General features: G+C 42.6%; 1 protein-coding gene across 5 annotated transcripts in view; it reads left to right on the top strand.

Annotated features, from left to right (window-relative positions):
* The window catches only part of DLC1 (DLC1 Rho GTPase activating protein), a 427,572-nt gene that overhangs the window by 378,910 nt on the left and 23,169 nt on the right, over window positions 1-25,493 (top strand). For 3 of the 5 annotated variants that reach the window (XM_035004119.1, XM_035004120.1, XM_035004121.1), the window contains 2 exons: window positions 18,245-18,316; window positions 23,176-23,257. In XM_035004119.1, coding sequence (XP_034860010.1) covers window positions 18,245-18,316; window positions 23,176-23,257 — 154 coding nt within the window. The other 2 variants (XM_035004122.1, XM_035004124.1) reach the window with 2 other exon arrangements.

Below are 25,493 nucleotides of genomic sequence, written 5' to 3'. Positions count from 1 at the left end.
AACTATGAAAATTGGGATTTGGCCCAGGACACAGACCATGTCAATAAACCAAAGAATGGAAGAAGGTGATGAGATTCAATGAAGGCCAAATGCAAAACAATATCTCACCAAGGAAATTGTTTTTGGAGTTATTGGTATTATTAGATGATGAACAATCCACATAGCAGAAACCTCCAGAGAAATATGATGAAATTAGAGAAGACCCAGAGAAGACATCAATAATCAAGGAGAAATGAATGGAGTTTGAACAAGAAGAGACAAAAAGAGTAGCATGTTTTATTTTGAAATACTTAGTGGGGGGTGGGTGTAGAGGGATTGCACAAACTCCTAGGAGCTTAATTAAATTGAATGCAACTTCACCCAGCTAATAATAAACATTAAGAACTTATTCTGAGAGTTGATATGCTTTGGAGGAGATGCTATCTATATTTTTAAGGTTTGGATTTTTAATAAATAAGGGAAATTAGTATGTTTAGGAGGTATATTCCTTTTTTGTAATTTAAAGTACACACTGCAGCCTGTGGTCTTTTCAAAATGCAGATCTGGCTATGGGATGCCTTCGTCCATTAACATGGCTTCTCACTGTTTATAACTGTAAAGGATAAAACAATCCTTAACACAATCACGCAGGAATTGAAAAGTTCTTGCCCCTACTTTTCCAACTTCCCCTTGAATCATACTGCACCTTGCTGGCGACTGCAGGCATTTTTGCAATTCCCCCAGCAGCCAAACTTCAGAGGGCAGCTCTTCTTCTTTCTGTCTTGGGCTCTACTTCCAGCTCCTTGTTCACAGCAACTCTTTTTCACACGCCCCTTGTCACTTCCCCACCAGACTGTAAACTCTGTGCCTGCCGACAGAGGTGGAGGTAACCTTGCTTACCTTGGCATCCCCAGCAATTATAAGTAGGTAAAAAAGCCCTGGAAATATCTACTGAATAGAGCCCCAAACCTGCAAGGCCATTCTCCAGAGCCAGAATTTTGATTCCGGTACATTAGAGAGCCAATGGAGTTAGCATTTTTATTGTTTTTTTAAAAAAACAGGGTGAAAAAGAGTCTTCTGTATGTACACTAAGGCATGCCTATGAAATCAATACATTTTACGCTATATTTAAGACAGACTAAAGTCTCCCATTTGCATTTAACCTTATTTAAAGAAACTTTCCCACAACCCTTCTCTCCCCTCCTCTGCTTTATGTATCTCCACCTAAGACACTATGAATATTTCACGTGTTTACCTTGTTTATTGCGCATCTTCTCCACTAGAAAGAAAATTTTAGGAGGGAAGAGATGTTTGGGTTTTTTCCTCACTGCTATAGCTCCAGAGTCCAGAACAGTGTTTGGCACATAATAAATGCTGTTGATATATTTTTTGAATGAATGGATTTAGTAGTTTTCTTTGCGCAGAGGTAATAGGCAGAAAACACCAATTAGCCCCAAAGTAAATTTTCATGAAAACTCGGTCTGAATTTTTAAAAATCTTGCGTAGGTCGTATTCAATTGTGATCTTTAAAAATGAAGCTTCCTACTATATCAGGGCCCCCAAATTACAATGCCTCCAAATCACCCAAGAGTTTGTTAAAACGCAGATTATCGCCATCAGAGATTATCATTCTGACATAGAGGCAGGGCCTACAAATTGCAGGAGCTGCATGGGGTTGTGGCCCAAGGTCCATAGTTTGTAAAACACTGTGAATGTGCACACAATATGCTCAACACGTGCTGAGTAAAAATTCAGTCCCTCTCTAGAGCAGTGTTAATTACTTACATTTGTTCTCTATCCCTAAAGGCGGGCTTTAGCAATGAATGACGAACGTCCAAGGGACAGGTATCTTCTCCCCATTTTACAGATGAGGAAACACTGATTCATCCCTACCTCCCGCTTCCGCTTCGTTCCGCAAATTTATGCGGTTCCCACCAGGATATAAGGCACAATCATACAGATTTTTTTTTTTTTTAAGTGTGCAAAGCTACCAAGAAAAAGAGGGGAAGTGCGCGGTGTCCCAGAGTCCAGCTCAGACTTCCCCGACAAGTAGACGCCTCGAGGGACTGCCTTCACCCCTGAGGCCAACAGTTGGACAGTTTGGGGCGCTTCCCCCTGCAGACCCGGAGGCTAGGGGAAAATATTCCAGCCCCGGGCAGAACAGGCGCGGGGCCGGGGGCGGGGGCGGGGCCAGAGTACCGCCTGAGGCTGCGCTTGGTTAGCCCAGCGGCGGGTAGGAGGTAAGGGGCGGAGCAACGAGGGGCGGGGTCTGGGGCGGGGTTCGGGGCAGGAGGACAGCCGGGGGCTGCCGCCCAGCACCCAGGCGGCGTGAAGGAGTCCAAGCTGCCCGGCCTCGCCCCTCCCCTCGGGGGCGGACCCTGCGGGAGGGCGCGGCCGGAGGGGCGCGCGGGAGGCAGAGCGCTCTGGCAGCCCGAGCGAGGGCGCTTAGTTCCTAACCCCGCCATGGCCGAACTTCTCCGCAGCAGGAGCGACAGCTCCGGTGCTTCTCGCCCCTCTCCCTGAGCTCTTTCTCCTTTCGACCTCTGGAAAACCCTGCGTTCTTTCTGGGGCCGTGGCGAGGGGCACGGAGCGGCGAGCAAGGATGCGCTGAGGACCGCCAGCGCGCGCGTCTCGGGTGCCTCCGTGGGTCCAGGCGCGGGCTGAGCTGCCTCGGGCTGCCTCGACTTCCCTAGCGCACTCCCGCCACCCCTCGCCGCAGTTGATGTGCAGGGAGAAGCCGGACATCATGATCCTAACACGTAAGCTAGACTTGTGCCTTGCCGTCGTGCCAGCCGCGGGAGCCAGCTGCGGAGGGGACTCGCCGCGGAGGAAATGTCACCCCGCCTTGTCAAGTCGGTGCCTGTCGTTCTGTGCTTTTAAACGGCTTTCCGAGGAGGCTCGGGACCGAGTCGCCCAACTTTCTCGGAGTGGAGGAGGTGGAGTGTAGGAAAAAACAAGGGTCATAGTTTGGGGAGGGAGGTCTTAATTTCGGGTAATGACCCTTGGCTACTCGCTGCTTGGGGGTCGCGAGCCGGCGCGTTGGGTGGGTTCTGGGAAGGGCTGATGGCGGGGGGTGACCGCAACTAATGAAGTGAAGCCGATGTTAACTTCCCTCTCGGGCTGGGGACGCCGAACCGGGCTAGGGGTGCACGCCGGGCGGGGGCACAGGGCGGGCCGGCTGCGCCGGCGGCCCTGCTATTCTTATTCTAAGTCCCTGGCGACGGCCTCTGCTTCCGAGGGGCGCGGCGCGATTGCCTTTCCACTATCTTCCCTCCGGGCATGTTTTGAGCTGGGCGCTTGCAGCCCTTCACCCATGCAAGTCCAAAATCAGCGCGGACTCCCTGAGAGTTTCTCATTTAGCGATGTTTAGGCCGCAGTGGCACTTGGAAATAATTTGGTTTTTTTTTTAACTGCTTGAAAGTAAATTCGGGAAAAAAATTGTTTTAATTTTAAACTTTTTTGAAACGCTGGAAAGTAATTTCGACTTAGGAAAGTCTGGTGGCTGCGGGCCCCGGGAGAGCGTTGAAGCTATTTAGCAAGCCCCCTGGCTTGCATGTGAGGGGCGCCTGCTGGGAGGGCTGCAGTGTGCCTTCACGTGCTGGGGCATTGAATCGGGTTTCCTAAAAGGCCGGGTAGAGGTGCCCACGCCCTTGGCTCGGGAGGAGGCGCCCGCGCGGGGCGAGTTCCTGGGCCGGCGAAAGGAAGGAAGGAAGCCCGCCTCCCGACCTGACTTTTCGTAGCGAAGTCACGGCCTTTGGGAACCCTGCCCCACTCTGCCTCTTTGCCCCTGTCCCCATCTCCGACGTCACGGGCTGAGACTCTCATCCTTCCGGAGGAGTTTCTCCCCTGGCTGCAGCACACTGGCCATGCCACGTGTAATTCGCAGATTATGGTTATTACTGAATCCGTTCGTTTTTTCCAGTGCGCAGCCCCTGTTGCGAGGGGAGTTAGAGCGGACCGGGGTGAGGCTGGCGAAGTAGGAACCCCGGGTCCGCAGCCTGCTGCTAGGTGGGCGCATCTGGGAAGTGTTGAGACCTCTCTGTACCTCCTTCATCTGCAACACGGGGGTAATAAGTGTATTTACCACGCGAGGAGGTTGAGAGGATCAAAAGAGCTAATACAAGCGCTTAGCACGTGTCTGGTACTGATGCTCCACTAATACCCAATTTATGCTAATTACTGTAGGAGGAAACTCCTGCGTACAGTTATCTGCACCACGGAAAAGAAAACCTTGGCGCACGCTAGTTTTGACTGAGCCTTTTTACACCCAACAGAGTTAGCGAATGGGTTCATTCTCGGGATTCAGAAGCTCTTTCAGCCCTTGTTGGTGAGGTGGAGCCGTGCAGCCTAGGCACAGCCATCCATTACAGAAAGATTCACGAGGGTGGCATATATGACGCATTTGGATAGGAAAAAAAAAAAAATCACAGCTCTGGACAAGGTAGAATACTGAGTCTCAAATTACATTTTTTCCCCCAAACTCTGTTTGCTGAAGGGATGAGGGAAAATAATAGCCCAGCAGAACTCTGAATGTAAATCTATCAGCAGCTCCAAGAGTTTGACTAATTCAGCATCCATCTGGACTCAGGCTGGTCCTCTGCAGAGATAATATGCAGACCATAAGTGTGGAGTTAATGGTGGCACCCAGTGCCATCTTGGCTTGCAGACTGTAGCAGATGGCCAGAGGGGTGCCCTGTAAGTCAACAGCCCCCCTAATAGAAGAACTAAAGTACTGGGGAATGAGTGTCAAATAGTTAGCAGATGTGCGTTCAGAAGTTATTTCAAGACATTTTCTGAGAAAATGTTGGCAATTGCATGTATTAACTTTTATTGTGGCATGCCAGATTTACAGCGTGGCCCAAGCCTGGCTGCATATTTTTTTCATTAGCACTACTGTTCAGAGTTTAAAATGAAGCACAGCAGACTGACTTTCTCTCCCAGCTGCTTTAAAAGTTTCTTTTGACCCAAAAAAAAAAGGGGGGGGGCGGATTTTATTTTAATTCAATCTGAGTGACACCTTACACCAAACTGGCCAGAACAGGGACTGACTTTGTTTCCCAACTTCGACTCTCCAGGATAAAAATGAGTAGCTTCCAACTTAAATCTTTCCCTAAAGTGGATGAGAAATACGGTTTCATTGACTTACCTATGACTTTAACTTAGCAATTTTAGATCTTATGAGAAACACCACTTACTCCTTAAGAGTGAAAAGGTTGAATAGTTAAGCAATTGACTATGGCTAATTGAAGGCAGTGTTCCAAGTTTTCATACACTGGGCCAACCAGAGGATTTTCCATAGTTCTGGAGGGAAGGTGAGAGGCCAGTTGCCCTTTAACCTAAAGCCTTTTTTTTGTTGTTTATTATTTTGTTACTGGTCAATGCTATAGTTCAAAGAGCAAAGACTAAGCAAAATTTTAGGGTGTTTTTACATTAAAAAGGGATATTTGGTTGCTTCTGAAAAATATACCAGATTAATAGAAAAGCATACTATGATCGAATAAATTATTACTGGGAAGAGTGAAAAATGTATATAGTACTTAAACTCTTACTTGTAGAACGACCGTGGGGCTTAGAGGGGATATGGGAGGCCCCATTAAGTTGCCTTCCAATCAGAGGCTTGGTGGGATTCCAAGAGGTGGTTTGAAATACAAAAATAAGTACTTGAGTTTCCCTTGGTGTCCCCATGGAGATTTTAAGCCATGATGCAATGTTAAAATGAGAGTGGTATTTTTATGACTGAGGCAGGTAAATAGGCCATTTGAAAATATTCAGGAAAGGGTGAGTTGGTCCAGAAGAATGGGGGCATCCAAAGTACAGTGGGTGAAGTGAATCGTACATTTTTGAAGAGAGCCTTGTGCCGGACAGGATGGTCCAGTATTGTAAACACGAGTTTCTCATGCTTAACTCTCCTTCCTAGCAACAGGAAGAAGGAAATGAGGCCATGCAAAAAAAAAAAAAGGCCCTGAAGGGCTCCAGACAATACTTGACCCACCCTAGCATTTTCCCTGTACAGACAGAAGACTTGCAAAAGTAAAAATAACTTCAGATGTTTCCCCTTCCTCTCTGGATATTGCCAGATCACTAAAGACTGAATTCTTGGAGCTTTAGAACACTGCAGTCAAACCTGGCCCCATGGTGTAATGGGCATCAAGGCACACATCATGCCAAGGCTGTTCTCAAAATTATAAAACGGACCTGGGGGAGAAAGGTGATCTTCATTTTCTATGTTGCATAGTTCAGTGATTAGAATTCTATGAGTTGGGACGCAGTAGAGGAAAAGAATTTCTAACGTGGTCATTCCTCTGAGTTTCACTGAGCGCTCATTTTTAACAGGATTGACCCCTAAGACACTTTGGAGTCGTGGGACTACAGTGCAAAGGAATGATGTACACAGCATTCAGGACCTAAAAATTTTTCCTTGTTGAGATGATCCAGGTGAATTAATGCCCAATCATAAATGTTCACATCCAAACACTGTGTCCCTAAAGAGCAATAGTCCCCAGTTCCTCTTCTGAAATTAGGAGGAAAATGCTTTTCTGGAGCAGTTTTCACAATCTTCCTTCTATCCGATTCTTCACCTTTGCATATGGAGGAATTCTGAGACTTGAGGGTCCTTCCTCTTTGAAGAAAGATGTGCTGTAAGATTGAAATTTGCTTTATAGCAATGGGTTACGGGTTTGAGTGCCATCAGTGGTGTTTTCTTTCAACCTCAAATTGGTCAGAAATCTAATTAATGTAAAAGGGGTAAGATTCCCAGCCGAGAAGGGCTCTTCCTGTCTGTCTGTCCTTTTCCTCGTGGGATCCTGTGTTATTGTTAAGGATTATCATGATCAGTGATAAGGAGTAGGGAGTAGTCCTGCTGGGGATTCTTTAATTAGATCTACTCTGCCTTAACATTTTTTTCAGGACACCTTCCTTGCCATGGTGGACAGCAAGAATGCCTTGCGTATTTAGCCTGTATATTTTTATGGTCTCTCACAAGGAACAGTCAACCGTCTCTAGTATGAATGCTCCTTTTCAATTTTTATAAAAAATCCACAGACTTTTGGGAGAATACTAATAGTAGTATAGAAGCTGAAATTGATCGCGTAGTGTGCTCTTCTGGTCCCGTTCAGCTGTCACCTCAGCAACTCTGGAAAAGCAGGTGTGATTATTCCCCTTTTACAGATGAGGAATCTGGGGCTTGGGAGAGAGCATTCCATTCCTTGCCTCCGATCACTCACTGTACATGGCAGAGCCAGGATTTCAACCAGATGTGTGTCGCAGTAACGTGCACCTCCGGGAGCTGTGCTCAGTTGCGGTTGGTTCCATTTAGAAGACAGCATTTGGTGGCCCTGGAGAGCCTGGCAGTCACTTTGCAGTTTCTTAGGGGGCTTCTGCTCCTAGGTGGGGGTTACAACTTGAGGATCCAAAATGGACAAATTAGAGGTTTCTGTGTCCCCTCTCTGGGGCCTAGTGCATGGACACTTGAGCCTTTGCCTTTAACATTCAGGGAAGGAATCTGGGATTCCATTTTCTAGCTTCTGTGGACTGTCCTGAATAATGCTTTCTGCCGTGAAAGTATCTGAAAATAATACTTCAAAGGGAAAATCTTCCAGATGGCAGTGAAGACATTTGAATAGCATCTTGATAATGTCCTTGGACAGCAAAGGATAAAACGTTACACCTGACTGAAGCCCCCATCATACAGTACTCAGGTGGGAGGTGATTTCTCGTAATCCTTCATCCTTGTATTTTATTTTGCTACCGAACGAAGTGTCACATTGGAAAGGGTATCCTTTTCCATTCACACAAACCTCTGCGTGGTGGCCTTTTCATGTCTTACCCCCTCCTGTCCCCAGGAGGAAAATCAAAAACTAACTGAAGGCTGAGGTCAGTAGAGCAGGAGTCCTCAGATGCCTTTGACACCTCCCATCCACATTTTGTTCCCTTCCCGCCCCACCTTCAAGTGTCCCGCAGAGAGGATTGGAGGCAGCTTCCTGAAGCTTGTCAGAAAGGCGCCTTCCTTCTCCTTGCAGGAGTCTCTGGAGGATGTGTGAGGGACAGAAGTTTTCCACACCCTGCTGTTGTAGCATTTCCCAGGCTGCGAGCACTGAGGAAGCCGTAGAGGAAGGGACCCTGGCGATGACGTGGCTGTCGCACCCAGGTGACAAAGTAGATAGAAGATGCTAAAATTCTGAATATCATCTCCGCCTCCCGAGTCTGGAGAAACTATAAACGCACAGGGGTCAATCTCCACACAACTCCCATTTTCAAACTGGATAGCACGAAAAAGGGATCTTCCGTAATGCTTGTGCATTTCTACAAGTCATTTCATGGGAAATTCCAGAACTTTGCAAAGGCAGCCTGGAAAAACATTGCCTCTTTCCCACTGCGGGGCCGCTGAGATGCCTGGAAGTTCAGTGACTAGTCCAAGGTCATTTGTGTGTTACGTGGTGCTTCAAACCCCTTCCTGCCCACATGTGTAAACAAAATGGGGATAGCAACAAAATGAGGATCTTCCTGTTCCTAGGAAAAATGTATCCATATAAAAGCAGAAGCCTGCCCAAACTAAACAGATGTACCGGGATCAAATTTTGGTCATGAGATCTTGTGTGTCAGGGCGGCTGGTTGTCACCAGCACTTTTAATGAAAATAATTCTTTAGCTCACCTAGAAGACAGTACTTATTTTTTCTTACACTTTTTGGCACAAAATTGAGAATGTCAAATCATACAGTGTTTCCTGTTTGAGGTTCCACATAGGAATACCCAAAGGCAGCTCATCTTCACCAGTATCTGCCATGTTTTTTATTTTCATTTGTCTTTGTGTAAGGCAGTTTGATGTTTCGTTCTATTCTTGCTTTTTTTCTGTCAGAATTGACTAAAACCAGAGTGGACAGTTTCTTTAGATTTCGGCACTATTCCCTTTATTTTCTAATTTAAGGTTTCTGCAGTTACACAGTATTTCTATTTCCCAAGCTAGGGCACTATAGAACCTAGTTCTATAAGCCAAAAGCCAAAGATTGGGGTTGGGGGTTACTTAAATAAGCTTTGCTAATATGTAAATGAAAGAATTGATATGCCTGCAAAAACCTTTCATCATGGAGATGGGGGGGGGTGTTCCTTCAGGTTTGTAACCAGGTATTTTGCCTTGAATCTAAATTATAAAGGAAGTGGATTATATAATCTTAAAACATCTGTTTCATTTTACGGGAAAAAAAATGAGACTCAGAAAAATAAGCGTCCCTGTAAGTATGTTATTTAGATTGATTCCTTACTCGAAATTGTTTAAATTGTTTTCCTAATCTCTGCAATTACCATCTTTAAAGAGTTTTGTATTTTAAGAGCTATTTCAAGTCATTTTTCTTAGCAGTGCATGGTTGGAAATGCATAAATATTTGATGTAGAATATTAGAAATGTGTTTGTGTGTATGTATGTAAACCAAAGGGTTTGGTTTTTTGTTGTTGTTTTTTTTTTTATCCACCCCACATAGAAATGAAATAGAAAGATGTGATGATGCACTCTCCGTTTCCTGAATAGTTTATTTCCACTTCAGTTTGACTTCTTTGTGCTGGGTAGTAAGTGCCAGTTTCTGATTAGCTGGGAGATATTTTCTATTCCTGGAAATAACTGGATCAGTTTAAGTCTGGAGTACCTGAGCTCAAACCATGTCAACCATAGGCTCAAATGAATACAGAGCCGTTCACCTTTGTGAGGGAAGAGCACTATTTTTTGATATGAAAAAGAAACAGTATTTTGCAAACACTTGAACTAAATGATCCCCAAAGGGGATTTCAGTTGATTTCATTTCACATTGCTGCAGTGTCTCTTTACCTGCATAATCCCAGGTAGAGGCTTGCAGGGTGTGTCTCATGGTTTTCTTCTTTCAAGGCAAAACCATTTATTAAGTTGTCATCACGTCATTGGGCAAAATGGGTCCTTTTTTTCCCCCATTTATATTATTTCTAGGAATGTCCTTTATTAGAAAGCAACATATCTGTCTCCAGACCTCAAGCAGAAGAGAGGAAAAAAAAAAAACTTAAAAAGAAAACTTTCCCAAATTTGCAGTTTTTCCTTGCACTGAAAAACAATCTGGTGATTTCAAAGTGAGAGTAATCTCTGCAGGCAGGCAAAGTATGCAGAAAGTGCTCCAGCGTGGGGAGAGCAGGATGGTAGTTGTGGAACCTTGAGCAGATTACCTCAGACTCTGAACCAGCTTCCTCATTGGTGAGAAAGGATGAGAAGCGCCAAGAAGCATTTCAGCACCCAGCCCACTGATTCTGTAGAAGCCAGGATGCTGCTGGGGGTGGGGGCTGGGGGGGTTGGGGGAGAGCACAAACAGAAAAGCTCAGTAAGCAGAGGAAAACTCAGGGTCTCCTAAGTGTGTTCCTCCTATAAAGATGAATTTTAGTGTGAGGACTGTGGATGCCCACATAAGCAAAAATATGTAGTGTTTTGAGTTCCCTGTAGTATGCATGAGATAGAACAAGGAACTGATCTGTTAAAAACCAAATTAGAAATTTTAGCAATAAACTTCAGTCACTTTGCAAAACTGGGGAACTGAACTATTGAACCAGTGTTTTGAGGGAAGAGAAATGTCTCCACATGTAATTGATGATACATCTGGAAACTTAACAGTAGAAACGTAACCTATTCTAAAGGTTGTCTTAGGGAGAAGGGGAAGTTGGCATAAAGGAAAAACCAGAGTCAGAACCTTGGGGAATTTACAAAGCCTATGGCAATCCCAGGTTTTACAGATGAGGAAGCAGATCCAGAGAGTATTTTCTCAAGGCTACTTAACAAAGCAATGCATTCTTTCCTGGACCTGTTTCCTGACCTGTTACAGGTAATACTTGGCCCTCTTTTTCTGTGACGGATTATTAGAAAGTGTCAAGACACTCAGATGCAAAGCTGTTTCACATGTGAGCAGATGAAGTTGGCTGCTCTTTGGGTCACCAGGCTAAGGAGATGCTTATATGTGCTCCATGGGATAACCCGCCTCCTTCCTTGGTCAGTGTTAGAGTAAATCCGACTGCTCGCCATTCTTTCACAAACACCTGGGCTTCAGCATCTCCTCCTGACTTACTCTGTCTCCTTTACTATGAATCTTCTCTCCCCATCCAGTCTTCCATGTGAGATCATCACCCCTCCTTCAATAAAGGCTGAGCGTAAACAATGTGCTCAACTAGCCGCCCCCCACTTCTGAATTCAGACGGTCACATCGCATTCTTCTCTGTACTCTATTAAGTATATAGTAAGTTCTTAGTTTCCATTTTTTTCTTTCTTTCTTTGTAAGAAAAAGCTGTGGTGTGAGAATAATAGATTTTAAACTGGTTGCTCTGGTAGGTAACAACTATTTTTTAAGTGGAATAGAAAAATGTCAGAATGCATTACGTATTTTAAGTGTTATTTGGTGAAACTAGTTTCAGTTGGCATGTGCAAATGTGTGTGTGTGTGTGTATACACATGCATGCATACATTTGTGTACCAGTTTATAACGTAAACTGTATTTCTTATTATGATCCTGGTCAAAAAAATTAAGAAGACCCCGTCACTAGAACAAAAATCATACTGTATTATGTAATATTTATTTATTGAGCAACTACTTTGTGTGCCGTAGATGCTCAGGATAGATCAGAGAGTAAAGCAGACAAAGAAACTTGCCCTTTTGGAGCTTACAGAGGGGAGAGACAGAAAGTAAACATAATAAGTAAATGTTTTGGAAGGAGAAAAAATAAATCAGGGAAGGGAGTATAGGGTGGCTGAGAAGAGGCCAGCGTGGCTGGATCAGATAGCAGAGGGAGACTGGGTGACAGACATGGTATGTTAAGAAGCTAGGGTGCGTGCGTCCTAGTTAAGACCGGGGCTTTCACCTATGAAATGGGGACTCGTTGGTGATGCCCATACTAGGTCACCTGGGACTTAATACAAGGACCTTAGAACAGCCCTTAGGAAACCAGATCTTTCCTTAGTAGGGGACCATGGGACACCATGTTCCCAACTGTGAATTACCTTTCCATTTGGCTTCCTGCTTCGGGGCAGGAACCTGTGTCTGACTGACCTCTAGCACAGTCGGCAGCATGCTTAAGAGATGTCCAGGGGCGCCTGGGTGGCTCAGTTGGTTAAGCGACTGCCTTCGGCTCAGGTCATGATCCTGGAGTCCCGGGATCGAGTCCCGCATCGGGCTCCCTGCTCGGCAGGGAGTCTGCTTCTCCCTCTGACCCTCCCCACTCTCATGTGCTCTCTCTCAAATAAAAAAAAAAAAAAGAGAGATGTCCAATAAGTAAATATTGAGCGAAGGGGGACCTGAAGGATGGTTGGCTTCCCTTAAATGTATGACTATACTAGAATATACCTGAAGGTGGGTCTGGGTCAGCTACTGTTAGGCCAAACAGCCTTAGAAACTGAGTTAGTATCAGCTGGTCTTCCAGAAGCTTCCTAACTGGTTTCTTTCAGAATATGCACAACAGATGTTTAGAATGTTTTTAGGCACCTGAGGGTAGGAATGCTGTTAGTTGCTAGTCAAACTCTTTGCTGTGATTAGATAACATTAGAGTGTGATAAATATTAATACAGACATTCTTAGCCCATCTAGGTATTCATTTTACATAAGTAAATCCTGATACCTGGTCTTTGGCAGTCGTGTTTAACATTTATTTTTATTAATTGCAAAAAGAAAGGGGTTCATATTATAGTTCTTAGTCTGTTTTTGAAGGAAGGAAAATAGTAACAGATTCTCTTTTCCTTCAAACAAGCATATTTGTGCTTCCAATGTGGAAGAGTAGTCTTTTCAGGATATACAAATGAATCAGGACACTTTTGATAGGTGCATCTCAGCCAGCATGGGGAAGGTGGGAGAGAGGAGTTGATGGGGTGGAGAAGGGGGCATTTGGGGGTAGAGGGGAGAACAGATTAAGAGCTCGCAGTGAGAGAGCATGGTGCCTCCTGGGAACCCCAAGGAGTTCAGTAAGATGAACAAAGCTTGCATTTGAAGGCCTTCCAGGAGCCAAATGGATAAGGCAGAGGCCAAATTAAGAAGGCTGTGGTCTGCTGAGGAGTTTGGATTGTATCTGGAAGGTGCTAGAGAGTCACTGAAGAATTATAAGCAGGGGAGTGATGTAATGAATTATGCACTTCATAAAAGCAAATCCGGGGGCTCAGGGACTCTTGGACTAGGATAGATTTGTTGTGGGCAGCAAGGAGCAAAGCTTAGAATTCATTTGGGAGACTTTTAAGGTAATCTGGGGAGAAAGAGTTCCCGATGCAAGAATTGCAGAGAAATGTTGCCTGGCTCCGTGGTTCTCAATCCTGGCTATCCTTAAATTTACCTAGAGAGCTTTTTTTTTTTTTTTAAAGACACTGCCTGGGTCCTCCCTAGACCGAGACAATCCAGATGCCTGGGAGTGGGTGGTGGTTGGTGGTTTTAGAAAACTCTTCCCAAGTGATGCCTACCGCATACAGGGCTCAGAGCCCCTGAGATCAAGGTTTTGAAACCATGGTTTGCTTCTCCAGTGGGCTGCCCTGTGAAGCCCGCCTGCCAGGGACAGATGCACCGTTGGTGCCCAGCTGCACGACAGTCCTATAAATTGGCCACCTCAGTGGAGGCTGGAAAATGGGTAAGAAGAAGCTTCTTCCGTTGGAGGGAATCTGTGTGACCAGGGCAGAGAAATGAGTTTTGTTTGGGATCCGAAAATACCACCTGCCTTTACACAGCGAATGTACTTCTCCGTGGTTATGAAAGCATCGATAGACATTTCCGTGGGTCTTTGGCCACGGGTCTGTCATGTTGGGGGGAATCTAAGGAATCTGGGATTTTCTTGCATTCCTCCAATTCCTTAGACTTTTATTTAAGCAATACATTCCATGTAGCTGTGGCATTTGCCTTGAGTCCTGATTTTGGTAGCATGTTGTCAAAGAAGGCAGAGAGCCTGATGGTTCCCACTGGGCAGATAGGGCACACAGAAGATGGAAGTAATCACATAACGCTTGGACCCATTTACTGTTGCTCAACCGGTTGAGATCAGCGGGTTCAACAGAATGATGATGCAGTTGGGGGATTTCTGTTTAACTCACCGTTGAGGGGTAAAGGGAAGATAGGGTCATCCCATCATGTCAGGAAATGTGCAAATATGGACTAATAGTTCCCAGCCTTACACAGAAGGGTCTCCTGGACCTCATTCATCTTATACAACTAACCACTAAAGCTGTTTCCAATAAATATTTCCTGTTTCCTCCTTAACACATTTGTCTGTTGTTTGCTCAGAGAAAACCCAGGCATTAGAGTGACACTGTATTTCCCTTGTACTTTTAGTTTCTGGTGCCATTTTTGCCTGGTGGAGAATGTTTTTAAAAAATAATCCTCATAGTTGCATATCCTGAAGGAAAAGTCAAACCTTTTAGAGCCAGTTAGAGGCCTCCAAAAACAGGCACAGGAGATTTAGTGACTGAAGTAATGCAATGTGTCCATGGTTTTAATATTTTAAATGTCGCTCATTGTTAAATATTTTTTAAGTGAAGAATTGTCTTGTTCATTTCTTTGGGTTTTTTTTTTTTTTGGTGCGGGGGCAGAGGGAGAGAGAGAGAGAGAAAGAATCTTAAGCAGGCTCCCTGCCCAGCGCAGAGCCCAACACGGGGCTCTGTCTCACAGCCCTGAGATCGTGCCCTGAGCCGAAATCAAGAGTCAGACGCTTAACTGACTGAGCCACCCAGGAGCCCCTGTCTTGCTCATTTCTATGAGTCTTAGTTCTCTCTCCACTATGGCATTTGAATGTAAAGAAAAGCTGAGTCAGTTAAACGTCTGCCTTCAGCTCAGGTCATGATCCCAGCGTCCTGGGATCGAGCCCAGCATTGGGCTCCCTGTTCAGCGGGAAGCCTGCTTCTCCCTCTCCCACTCCCCCTGCTTGTGTTCCCTCTCTGGCTGTGTCTCTCTCTGTCAAATAAATAAATAAATAATCTTTAAAAAAAAAAAAGGTATTTCTCTGCTTGTTTACTCATCTCTGTATCTTGGGGATATTAGTAACCCATGTTTTAGGATCAGTGTGAAAAGTAAATGAATTAATATAATATGTCTTAAGTGCTTAGACAGGTCCTTGCACATAGTAAGCACGCAATAGAAGTAAGCATTGATAGAATTGTCAGGAGGCATCTGGGAGGTCTGCCTAGGGGAGGCAACATTTAGGATGGACCTTGAAGGATGAGGGAAATTTGACACTGAGAAGATGGGAGAGCATTTCATGCCAGGAAGTCACGGTGGTGTATGGGGAGATGAGCATTGAGTTTACTTTGGGAGGTAGAGTGAGAACAGGTAACTGAAAAATTAGGTTGTGTGCCTCATGGAGAGCCCAGAAAATCATGCAGATGGTGTTTAGACTTCATTTTCCAAGCAGTGGGGCCCTAGTGAAGTTGTGAGGGAGAGACAAGATCAAGGCTGTACTTTTGGAGGTGTGATGAGCCAGGACTGGTGGATGGTTTCTCTGAGAGAGGAGAGAATTGGAGACGTGGAATTTTAGTTGGGAGACAAGAAGGAAAGTAATGGCTTGGATTGGGGGTGGGGTAGTAAAACTAGAAGGGGTGTTCTCTACCCAACTAACCTATAGACATAGGTTCATTTCATGTTAAATAAAATGAAAATACTGATTTGTTAAAAATCAGTACTTACATTGGATTGTTATTACCATTTTCTCTCAGTAATCGGAAGGGGGTAGGAATGAAGTCAATAATTGTTCCGTTTATTAAAAAATCAGTGACAACTTTTTATAGTTTTACCGATGTTCTCATTCTGATTTCCACAGAAACAGTGTGTTAAGTTTTCATTTGTTATGCAGCCCAAGTTTTCATGAGTGGGCATTCTTAAATTACAAGTAGATACTGACAGACTTGCCTATTTCCCATGGTTTCACATCTAAAAGAAAGACACATTTTCATCTGTTTTAGGGTAAGGAGAAGGAAGGTCAAATTTCTGGATCTCGCAGTTCTTGAAAATACTGCTTTTTAGCCATTGTAAGCCTTTAATTAGATTATCTGCTGAAGATACAAACCTTTGCCTGTTCACATCATTTATTTCTAACGAAGGGGCCCTGAGCAGAGTGGCTATTTGGACACAGCTTTTTAAACGAATTTGTGGTCATTTGGGAGCTTTTCATTTCCTTAGTGTTGGAAAGTGAGTAAGAGAATGACAATTCAGCAATATGCATTTATGGGCTCCTGAACTCACTCGGGGCCTTAAACGAGCAGTATATATGAGAGCACTTGGTAATTTGTAAAGTACTATATAAATAAATGTAAAGTTTTTTTAGAAAAATACGTTGCGTTCTTATGTGCCTCTTGTCAGGAAGCCATTTTAATCAGAAAATCAGGAACATGCTCTAAAAAAGGTGGCAATCCTGGCTGGTGGAGTATGTCTAATTAAGGCTTTTGTGTGTATGCTGATCCAATGTCATTTCTGAAGACAGTCAAAATCGAGTGCACATTGAGAATTTCTGGTTACTCACCACTACTTTTGAACAATCTATTGTTTAGAGTCTAACAGTCTGTTCCCCGGAAATAACCTCTAAATAGTCAGGAGGAGCGAGTTATTTAAAATATTTTTTTTTAAACAAGCACTTAGCTTTTTTTCTTTCCATGTCTGTGAGCAGGGGCCACAGAGATAGAGAAAAAATATGTTTTTCCAGCAATACAGTTTTCTAGAAAATGTTTATGATTTTATGTAAGGCTGCTTTAATTCCTTTCTGAGACAAGGTGTGCATATTAATACACGAATAAACTGTTAAGTACAGGTAATTCACACTGGACAATTCTATATATTCTTTTATTCAGCGCAAACATTGAGGTTCTTCCACATGTCTGTCACTTATCTCCAACCCCAAATTCACTCCTGAATCTCGTGTTTAAAAATGCTGCTTTCATCACCACACTGAAAAAATTTGTGAAAACAGACTTAGCCATGCCGTTTATTTCCACTCTAGTGCTTTCGCTGTTTTTAGTTTGGGTATTAACTAACTCATCAGAAGACAGCAGGTTGTTTTTCTCTTCGGATGCTCCATGAGGACAACCCTACTTGCTTTAATGAATTCGGGTGTTCTTAATTACCTTTCTTTATAGGCCAAGGAACTCACGAAATAATAGGGAAAAAAAAAATGCTTCGAAACCGTAAAGTTACTAGACAAAAGTAAGCTATGGGTACTTCTACTAATATGGATTATCTGCTTCCATCTGGCTCAGAAGAGAGATGCCTAATGAAGATTTGAATCTGGAATAAATTAAGCAATGTTGAGACATTTATAAATGAGTGAATCACCTTACATACCTAAGTACTCTGATGGCCTGTGGAAGGTGGGAAGAAGAGTTGAAAGAATATTCTTTGTGCAAGCAGAGAAACTAATGAATGTGCCCCAGACCTCCTCTGTGAGTCAGTTTTAACGGGATCGTAAATACGTGCTTGAGTGAGTTTGAACACAGTGTGTCAGTTGCTCTTGGCCTTGCTGTTTATCAATACTATCTACAAGATGTTAACCACAGGGAAGTAGGGCTTTATTAGGCATTGCAGCCTGCCAGGATCGTGGGATTTATTGACTTAATGCCCTCTGGGTCACCTGACAGCCTGGGTCTCTACTGCTGGATGCACCTAAAGCCACATTGGCACCATACCTGGGCCTTTTCTGCGTATCCCAGGCGGGGGGGACAGAAGGTCTGTTCCTTTGGTCAGGTTAGTTCTCTTCCAGGGTGTCACCTGTCTTTGGTGGCCTTTTCATGATGTGAAAAGTAAACCAGGTTAGACCATCAAGGCTTAAAATTATTTAATCCCTCTTCAACCTGCTCGATACGCGCTATTTTCATAATCGTTTGTAACCAGAACACAGAAGCAGCACAGAGTCACCTACTGCTAGGACCCCATTTATTTTTTTTTTTAAAGAATTTATTTATTTATTTGAGAGAGAGAGAATGAGAGACAGAGAGCGTGAGAGGGAGGAGGGTCAGAGGGAGAAGCAGACTCCCTTCCGAGCAGGGAGCCCGATGCGGGACTCGATCCCGGGACTCCAGGATCATGACCTGAGCCGAAGGCAGTCGCTTAACCAACTGAGCCACCCAGGCGCCCATGGTGCACCATATTTTAAACCATTTGAATTAAGTCGACTTTATATAGGTATATGTGTATTTATGTATTTTGCTTATCCATTGTCAACAGACGTATTTTGCTTATCTAACAAAATCAGAGTTTGTTAAGGAAGAAAGCATGCTGAGGTGCACGTGACTGATACGTCTTTCTTTCTTTGGTTCTGTTACAGAAATTGAAGCCAAGGAAGCTTGTGATTGGCTACGGGCAACTGGTTTCCCCCAGTATGCACAGCTTTATGAAGGTGAGTGGGGAATGCTGGGGGTTTTTTAATTGGCATATTCATATCCTTGGTTCATGATATTACTGATCTATGATTTATTTTCAGACATTTTATTACTTACTAAAATATTTCATTAAGAAAGCAATGTAGCAAGTCCTAAGACCCCCACCACTCAAAACCAAAAACTAGGACCTTGATAATAATGCACCCATTAGGTCCCTCTGCCACCCCCTACCCAAAGCAACTCATTCTGAAACTTCTGTTTGTCATTTTCTTGCTTTCCTTTTATATAGTTTTATGGCATTTTCCTAATATATATATTTTTATAAAGTTGCTTTTACGCTTATAAAATGGGTATTATGCTCTATATAATCTTGTAAGACTTAGTTTTCTTCACTTCTTCTGACACATATATTAAGATTCTTCTATACCATGTCTCCCTCTGGATCACTTGCTTTGAGTGCTGTGTAATAGCCCGTTGTGTGGGTAGACCACAGTTTATTCACATTCACACTCATTGGCGGGCATTTTGGCTTTATCTGTTTTGCTTTTATAAACTGTAGGCTTAAGAACATTCTTGTACAGTTTTGTACTCTCGTGGGACATCTGCAATAATTTGTCTTGTCTGTATACCGAGAGCAGAATTACTGGGTAACAGAGAACACTTGTATGTTCAGTTTTATAATGCAGATTTTTCAAAAGTGCCTGTATAGATTTTCACCCCTACCAGTAATATATAAGGATCCTGTCTGTTCATGTGCTCTCTCTTGATATTGTCAGGCTTTAATTTTTGCCAATCACATGGATATATTTTGACTTCCATTTCCCTAATCATGAATGATAATGCTCATTTCTTCATATCATCTAGCAATATGTATTTGCTCTTCTGTGAGATGTCCGTTGCCCATTTTTCTCATGAGTTGATTGCACTTTTCATAATGATTTCTAAGAGCTCTTTATTCCAAATAATAAGCTTTTATGGGTCATATGTTGCAGATATATTCCCCTGGGTTGTAATTAGGCTTTTTACCTTTGTTTAGATTGTCATTTGATGAATATTATTTTTTCTGTGGCATTCAAATTTTTAACTAAGGAAAATGGACCTTAAAAAAAAAAATGAAGATCTAGGCTGAATTTATACTCCTTCATTTTGTCATCAGTGCCCTGGGGGTCACTCGGATGCTGTGGCTGAGGGGTGAAGAGCTCCTCAGGCGTGGCTCATCCTGAGCCTCTAGCTGCCTGGTGTGGGTAGAGCATGCCATGCACATGGCGAGATGAATAAGCTGTTCATTTATGTGGGATTTTTATCATACTCTACACGATGTCATTTAAAAAGAATTTGAGTTATGAACCAGTGAACTCCCATTTTTGTGGGTAATTTGCAAGCAAAGTTTGGGTGAATAGTGAAGTGATTCCTAAATTGGGAATAAGTTAAATGACTTCTGGAGCTGCTTCTACCTTGAGCGTTCTGTTTCCCTAACACTAGAGACACTAGATGTCTCTCATTCATTCATTCATTCATCATCCACCATCCCATCCATTCAACTAACCAACAAGCCACTATTAATTCTACACCAACAGGGATGCCCAACACTGTGGTAAATGCTACATATTTTATAAAATAAAAACATAATTCCAACAGCCAATAAGACCTTTAAGGGACTTCCAGAATCTCAAAAAAACAAACATAGTTTTGGTTGATTACATTTTAAAAATAATCTCTTTCATCGCTTAAGAAGGAAGGGGATGCTAAGAGATAGCCACCACATGACAAAATTTCTAAAAGATTCGTATAAAATGATGTCACTTACATACTTTCACCAAAGATGTTCGACTCTTCTCGCGATAAATCGTTTTAAAATCATGTCTTTTATTCTTCTCTTCTTCTAGGATAGTAACATTCTTCTTCCTGTAACAGTGGCATTGGGCTCTGTGGTGGAGATACTGGTCATTGCCAACCTTCTTTAACACATGAGCAAAAAGCCGGTGCTAAGAGTGGGTATAGTTTGTAAGCTTGGAAGTGCTAGACAGGATCAGCGGGTTGCCTTGAGGAGGGATATGGAGTGGGTGGGTGGGTACTCCCCAGAAGCAAATCAGGCAGAGAGACACCATTGAGACTATTTTTATTTTCCTATCTCACTCAGCTTAATTAATTCATTACCTAATTGTAGGTAACAATTCCTCATTGTAGCCCAGACTGAATGTGCGATATTTTCCCATGAAGTTGGATTCAGAATTATTTTATTGCTAGACTGTGTAAAAGATCTAGTATTCCTACATTATAGAGAGTATTTCCAAAAGTATTCCTTTTTTTGTTTGTTTCTCTTTTTTCCTTTTTTTTTTTTTTTTTTAAGGTACTTGGTTAACCTGTGTGCTTATTATGGTGGAGTTGCTTATCTTTCCGTTAGAGGGTATTTCTGACCTATTAACATTTACAGTATCTCTGTCTTTCAGAAGGCTTGGAGGTGGGGAGGGTTGGGGAGGGGCCGCCATTCTATCGCATTCAATTCACACTCCAGGGGAGATGGGGAAAGATAATTACATTTGCAGGGGCAGTAAGGTGGCTGTCCTTCTGTTCTTTTGTTCTCCTGTTTAGAAATTAAATTTCCTTCAATTATGTTCATTTTTGGTGTTGATTTGCTGCCAAGCAGCACTTTCTTATGAGTGTATGTTTGCTAAGACTCATTTCCAGTCTCTGTCTTATTTCTTAGTAAATCCTAAAATTCAGACTGCATTTTCACGGGATGTGTTTGTGGTCCTTTCATTTACAAGTCTTTTGAAGCATAAGCCTGTTTGGGGGATATATACTGTATATTGTTCTGGGTGATAATTTTTGCCCTTCATCCCGCCCCTCTGTGTAGGGTGAGTATGCACACTCTACACATTCCTTGTCTTCCTGTTTTGCTTTATTTTGGTCTTTGGCAGTTTATACTTCCTGCCCTTACACTCAAGCTGGAAGATCAAATTCTAACCTAAAGAACTCTGAGAACTGCTATTCATCAATAAATCATATCTTTTAAAAGCCGGCCCTTTCAGAAGAGTCAAGGCAAATAAGAGAAATTTATTTATTTAATTATTTCACTTCTCTTATATTTGGTCCCTACCTACCCTAGATTTGGTGTTTGTTTGTTTGTTTGTTTTAACAGAATCTGAAAGTTAATTTGGATCAGAAAGGAATCTAAAGTACAGTTCTGGGTACATGAAGTTAGAATTGTTAAAATAACATAGTCATGGTTTCCTATACACTTAACAGACGTGAGCTTTTCATTTACATTTATAGATCTGGCATTACCCTTTGGAAGTATTAAAATATATTCTTTAATGTCAGCTCTGTTATTTAATACTTAAAAGTTCTTGATGTCTGCTCAAAGTGAAATAAAATGTGACAACCTTCCAACAGTTTTACAGTCCGCCGTATTTACTAATAGCTGACATTCACTATAAGCCTATAGAGTTGGTCTGCCAAATAATGAAAAGAGAAATTCCTGCAATACTGAGTTTCACATATTTCTTCGTAAATCATGGGCTGCCTCATTGGTCTGCCTACGTTGTTCAGGAAACGATAAAGGTAATCTAACTCTATGCCTTCAGAAAAAAGAATTGGACTGTAACAGTATGTTCTTTCCAACATTAAAAAAAAAGGTACTCTTAACCATTATCTCTAGCAAATAGATTGTTAAGAATAAGGAGCTCCATTCTGTGAAACCGGTGACTGGAAGTTGGAAACCATGAAAACGTCACAGTCAACCCAAGAACTAGAACATGACTAATCACTTGCATCTCCTGAGAGCCCTTTCTATCCCAGTATAAAGCATTAGCCATTTCAGAGGCCATGGGGTTGTTTTTTTGTTTTATTTTGTTTTGTTTTTATTTTTGTCTTTGTTTTTGTTCGGTTATGGTAATCCCAGTTTCCTGCTGTGCTGATTTATTTTGCCCATTCCTGACCTACAGAGGTGCACAGAAGAACTCTTACTCATCATATTATGTAAGCATTCTACAGGAAAGACCAATTATACCCTAACAGCTGGAACTCCAAAGAGGGTAACTTGTTTTTATCTAGTGGCAATTCCAGAGCTGTTGTAAATTTCCACAGTGGTGCTGCGGGTCTCCCTCCCCTCTTCTTGAATGTATTTTATCAAAAAGGGATAAAAAGGGAATTCTTCTACTGAGTTGACTTTCTCCCCCTTTCTCCTTTTCAGTTCTGATATAACTCCTAGTATTCTAAGAGTATTGAACTCTCCTGCAGATTAAGGGATTTGGGATCCCATTGTTCTCCAGCAGCTTTGTAGCGGGCCTTTTGTTTTGTAGGGGAGTTATATAAACTCCTGAAAAGCCATATGGAAGTGCTAATATTTGTTTAAAAATAGCATATCCTGAATTCTCTTTAGCTTTTGATGTCATGCAAATGGTTAGATTCCATTTCCTACCACTTGCCATTGTTCTGTAGACCTTTCCTTGGCTCAGTTTTCCATGACCTCTTCCCCTGACCAAATGTGAGCAGACACACATGGAAAGACAACAGAACAACAACAACCACCCCATTGAAAGGAAGCATCCTTCTGGTGTTGATTCTGGCTGAAACTATAATTTACAGCAGGGATCTGTTGCCTGCTCATTTGTTTCAAGGGGGAACGTGTTTTGAACCACTTCTGTGACAAGAGGGATATTTGAGTGTACAGACCACTTTACATCTAAGCTCCTTGAGGACACTGATGGAATTGTCCTAAACTGCTTTATTCTCCCATAGCACTTGAAAGGAAGTAAGGTGTCCTGCGCATAATAGGTATTCAAGAAATTACTTATTTTTCCCTCTGCTAAACTGGGCTAGATTGGCAAGAATTTAGGTGTTCAATAAATGTATGTTTTTATTTTTCTTGTAGATCTTCTGTTCCCCATTGATATTTCCTTGGTCAAGAGAGAGCATGATTTCTTGGACAGAGACGCCATTGAGGCTTTATGCAGGTAAATGGAAATGTTTTGAGTATTTTCTTTTTCTTTTTCTTTTTTTTGTTTTAATGAGGTATTATCATCAAAATGGGTTTTGCTCACGTCGGTTCTACTAATTAAGTCAGGTGTTTGATTAGTGAATGGTTACGGTAATTTACTTCATTATAAATCATAGGCCTTTTAATGATAATAAGTGACATCTTGTTGTTTAGTATTGCCCTTAAATGGCACTGCCCTAGAAGGTCCTCAAATAGACCATTCCATATTCGATACCATATGATTACTGAAACAGAGAACGTTCAGATGGTCCGGAAACTTGGAACAGGGTAATGGAGTGTACAGTCCCAGCCAGATACTCTGATAACAGAGTCAAAGCTGCTGTTAGATTGAATGAAAATAACACATTGAGAGGAATAAAGGGGGGGTGGGGGAGTTACGGCATGCTAGAGTCAGGAGAACCATTGTTTGAATTCCAAAGAAGCTTCTCTGAATCTCTTCAGCCTCCCCAGGTACAAAAAAGTAACAATAGGATGAAGTAAGTTTGTAAAAGAACTCAGCACAGCCTTTAAGCTACAGTGGACAGGCAGTAAATGAGCATTGATGTGAGACGTGAATAAAACTGTCAGAAATCCTTGTTCGTTGTGCTGGTGGGTCTTTCGGCTGAGGGGCAGCTGGTGGGTTTCAGTGAAGTAGAAGTGATAAAACATGTAGCAGACAATGATGAGACACTGATAATCCTCCCCAACTCTTCGTGACATGTTACTCATTTTTAAGTCATTCATGCTTCGTCATTTTCCTCAAAGTCTACAAGCTATAAAAGCTGAATTCTGGGGAAAAATTATACACAGAAAAAATCCACATATTGATTTTATATGTAAAATTGAAATGAATTTTCTTTTATTCAGTACTTATTTTAACTTGGAAGAACATCTTTAAGGTAGAATGACACTCGGTATTTATTAACTGCTTTGTAGGCACAGAAAGTAGCTCAGGGAAAGTACAGTTTTTTGCCTTTCTTATGGAATGCAGTGTCTTTTGAATCCACTAACTTAAGCAGTGATTTTAGGGAAATACAGGTAGGATCTTTAGAATCGTGTACGAAAAAGACTAGTTCTCGTTGTTGAAGAAAAAAAGAATGCCATATTAACCACAGAAACACTGTCACTTCGCAAATCCAATGGAACGGCTGCTTAGGGTTGTCCAGAGTATGGACACATTTTCTGAAAGCATTCTAATCCCGCGTCCCTCACTGCACTGTGTAATACCAAAGCTATGTCATCGGGAACGAGAAAATGTCACTAATGCAGTTTGGGAGGGAAAAAGTCAACATCTGGAATAGAAACTACTCCAGACATTTTTAAAATGTTTTAATGCTTAGCTGTCGGGTAGAATTAATTTATTTTTCAATTCGTCATTGGTGATAACGCATATAAATGAGGTCACTCATAAAATGGATCCTAGGAAATATTTACGCACTGAGTCAGATCGCCCATTTCACACATTTTACGCCACTTAGTAAGTGGGCCATTTGAACAGCAGCAACAGCTTAGGCATTTCTGGGTCATAAAAATATCACCACAACATTGCAGCCCAAAGGGCTCATGATTAGATTCTTGAATACTTTTTTTTTTTTTAATATCAGTTTGAAACTGTGTTGCGCTCCTCTGAGCAGAAGGTCATCCTCTGCCCTTTGTGATTTCCACTGGCTCTCTGTTCTGTTCGAGAAGCCACCTCCCTTTAAAGGGAATAAATCTGTGTTTCTGGATCTTTTGTGAAAACAGCTAGACCTTCATCTGTATTTGGACTCTGCAGTGTATGCTGGTTGGGTTTCTTTTTTTCTCCGATGCAGAGAATGATGTCTCAAAGGCTAAGTGTGAGGAAGAAATGAGGTAATGGGTGTTAAAGGGCTTTGAAAATTATTAGGCCCAAAACGGAGGCCCAGATTTGAGTATGTGGAGAAAATCTTGAAGTTGGGTTTTCTCTTCAAAAAGGAAATGCTTCAGAGGTGCCTGGGTGGCTTGGTCGGTTAAGCGTCTGCCTTCGGCTCGGGTCATGGTCCCAGGATCCTAGGATCGAGCCCCGCATCGGGCTCCCTGCTCCGCGGGAAGCCTGCTTCTCCCTCTCCCTCTGCCTGCCACTCTGCCTACTTGTGCTCTCTCTCTCTCTCTGTCAAATAAATAAATAAAATCCTTAAAAAAAAAAAAAAAGCTTCAGAATTCATAGTAATGGTCATCAACTTGTTTGTACTGGA

Source organism: Mirounga leonina, unplaced genomic scaffold (assembly GCF_011800145.1).
Source record: "Mirounga leonina isolate KUSES-001 unplaced genomic scaffold, KU_Mleo_1.0 Mir_128, whole genome shotgun sequence".
Classification (NCBI taxonomy): Eukaryota; Metazoa; Chordata; class Mammalia; order Carnivora; family Phocidae; genus Mirounga; species Mirounga leonina.
Note: the sequence above shows the minus strand (reverse complement) of the source record. Positions and strands in the feature narration are given on the sequence as shown.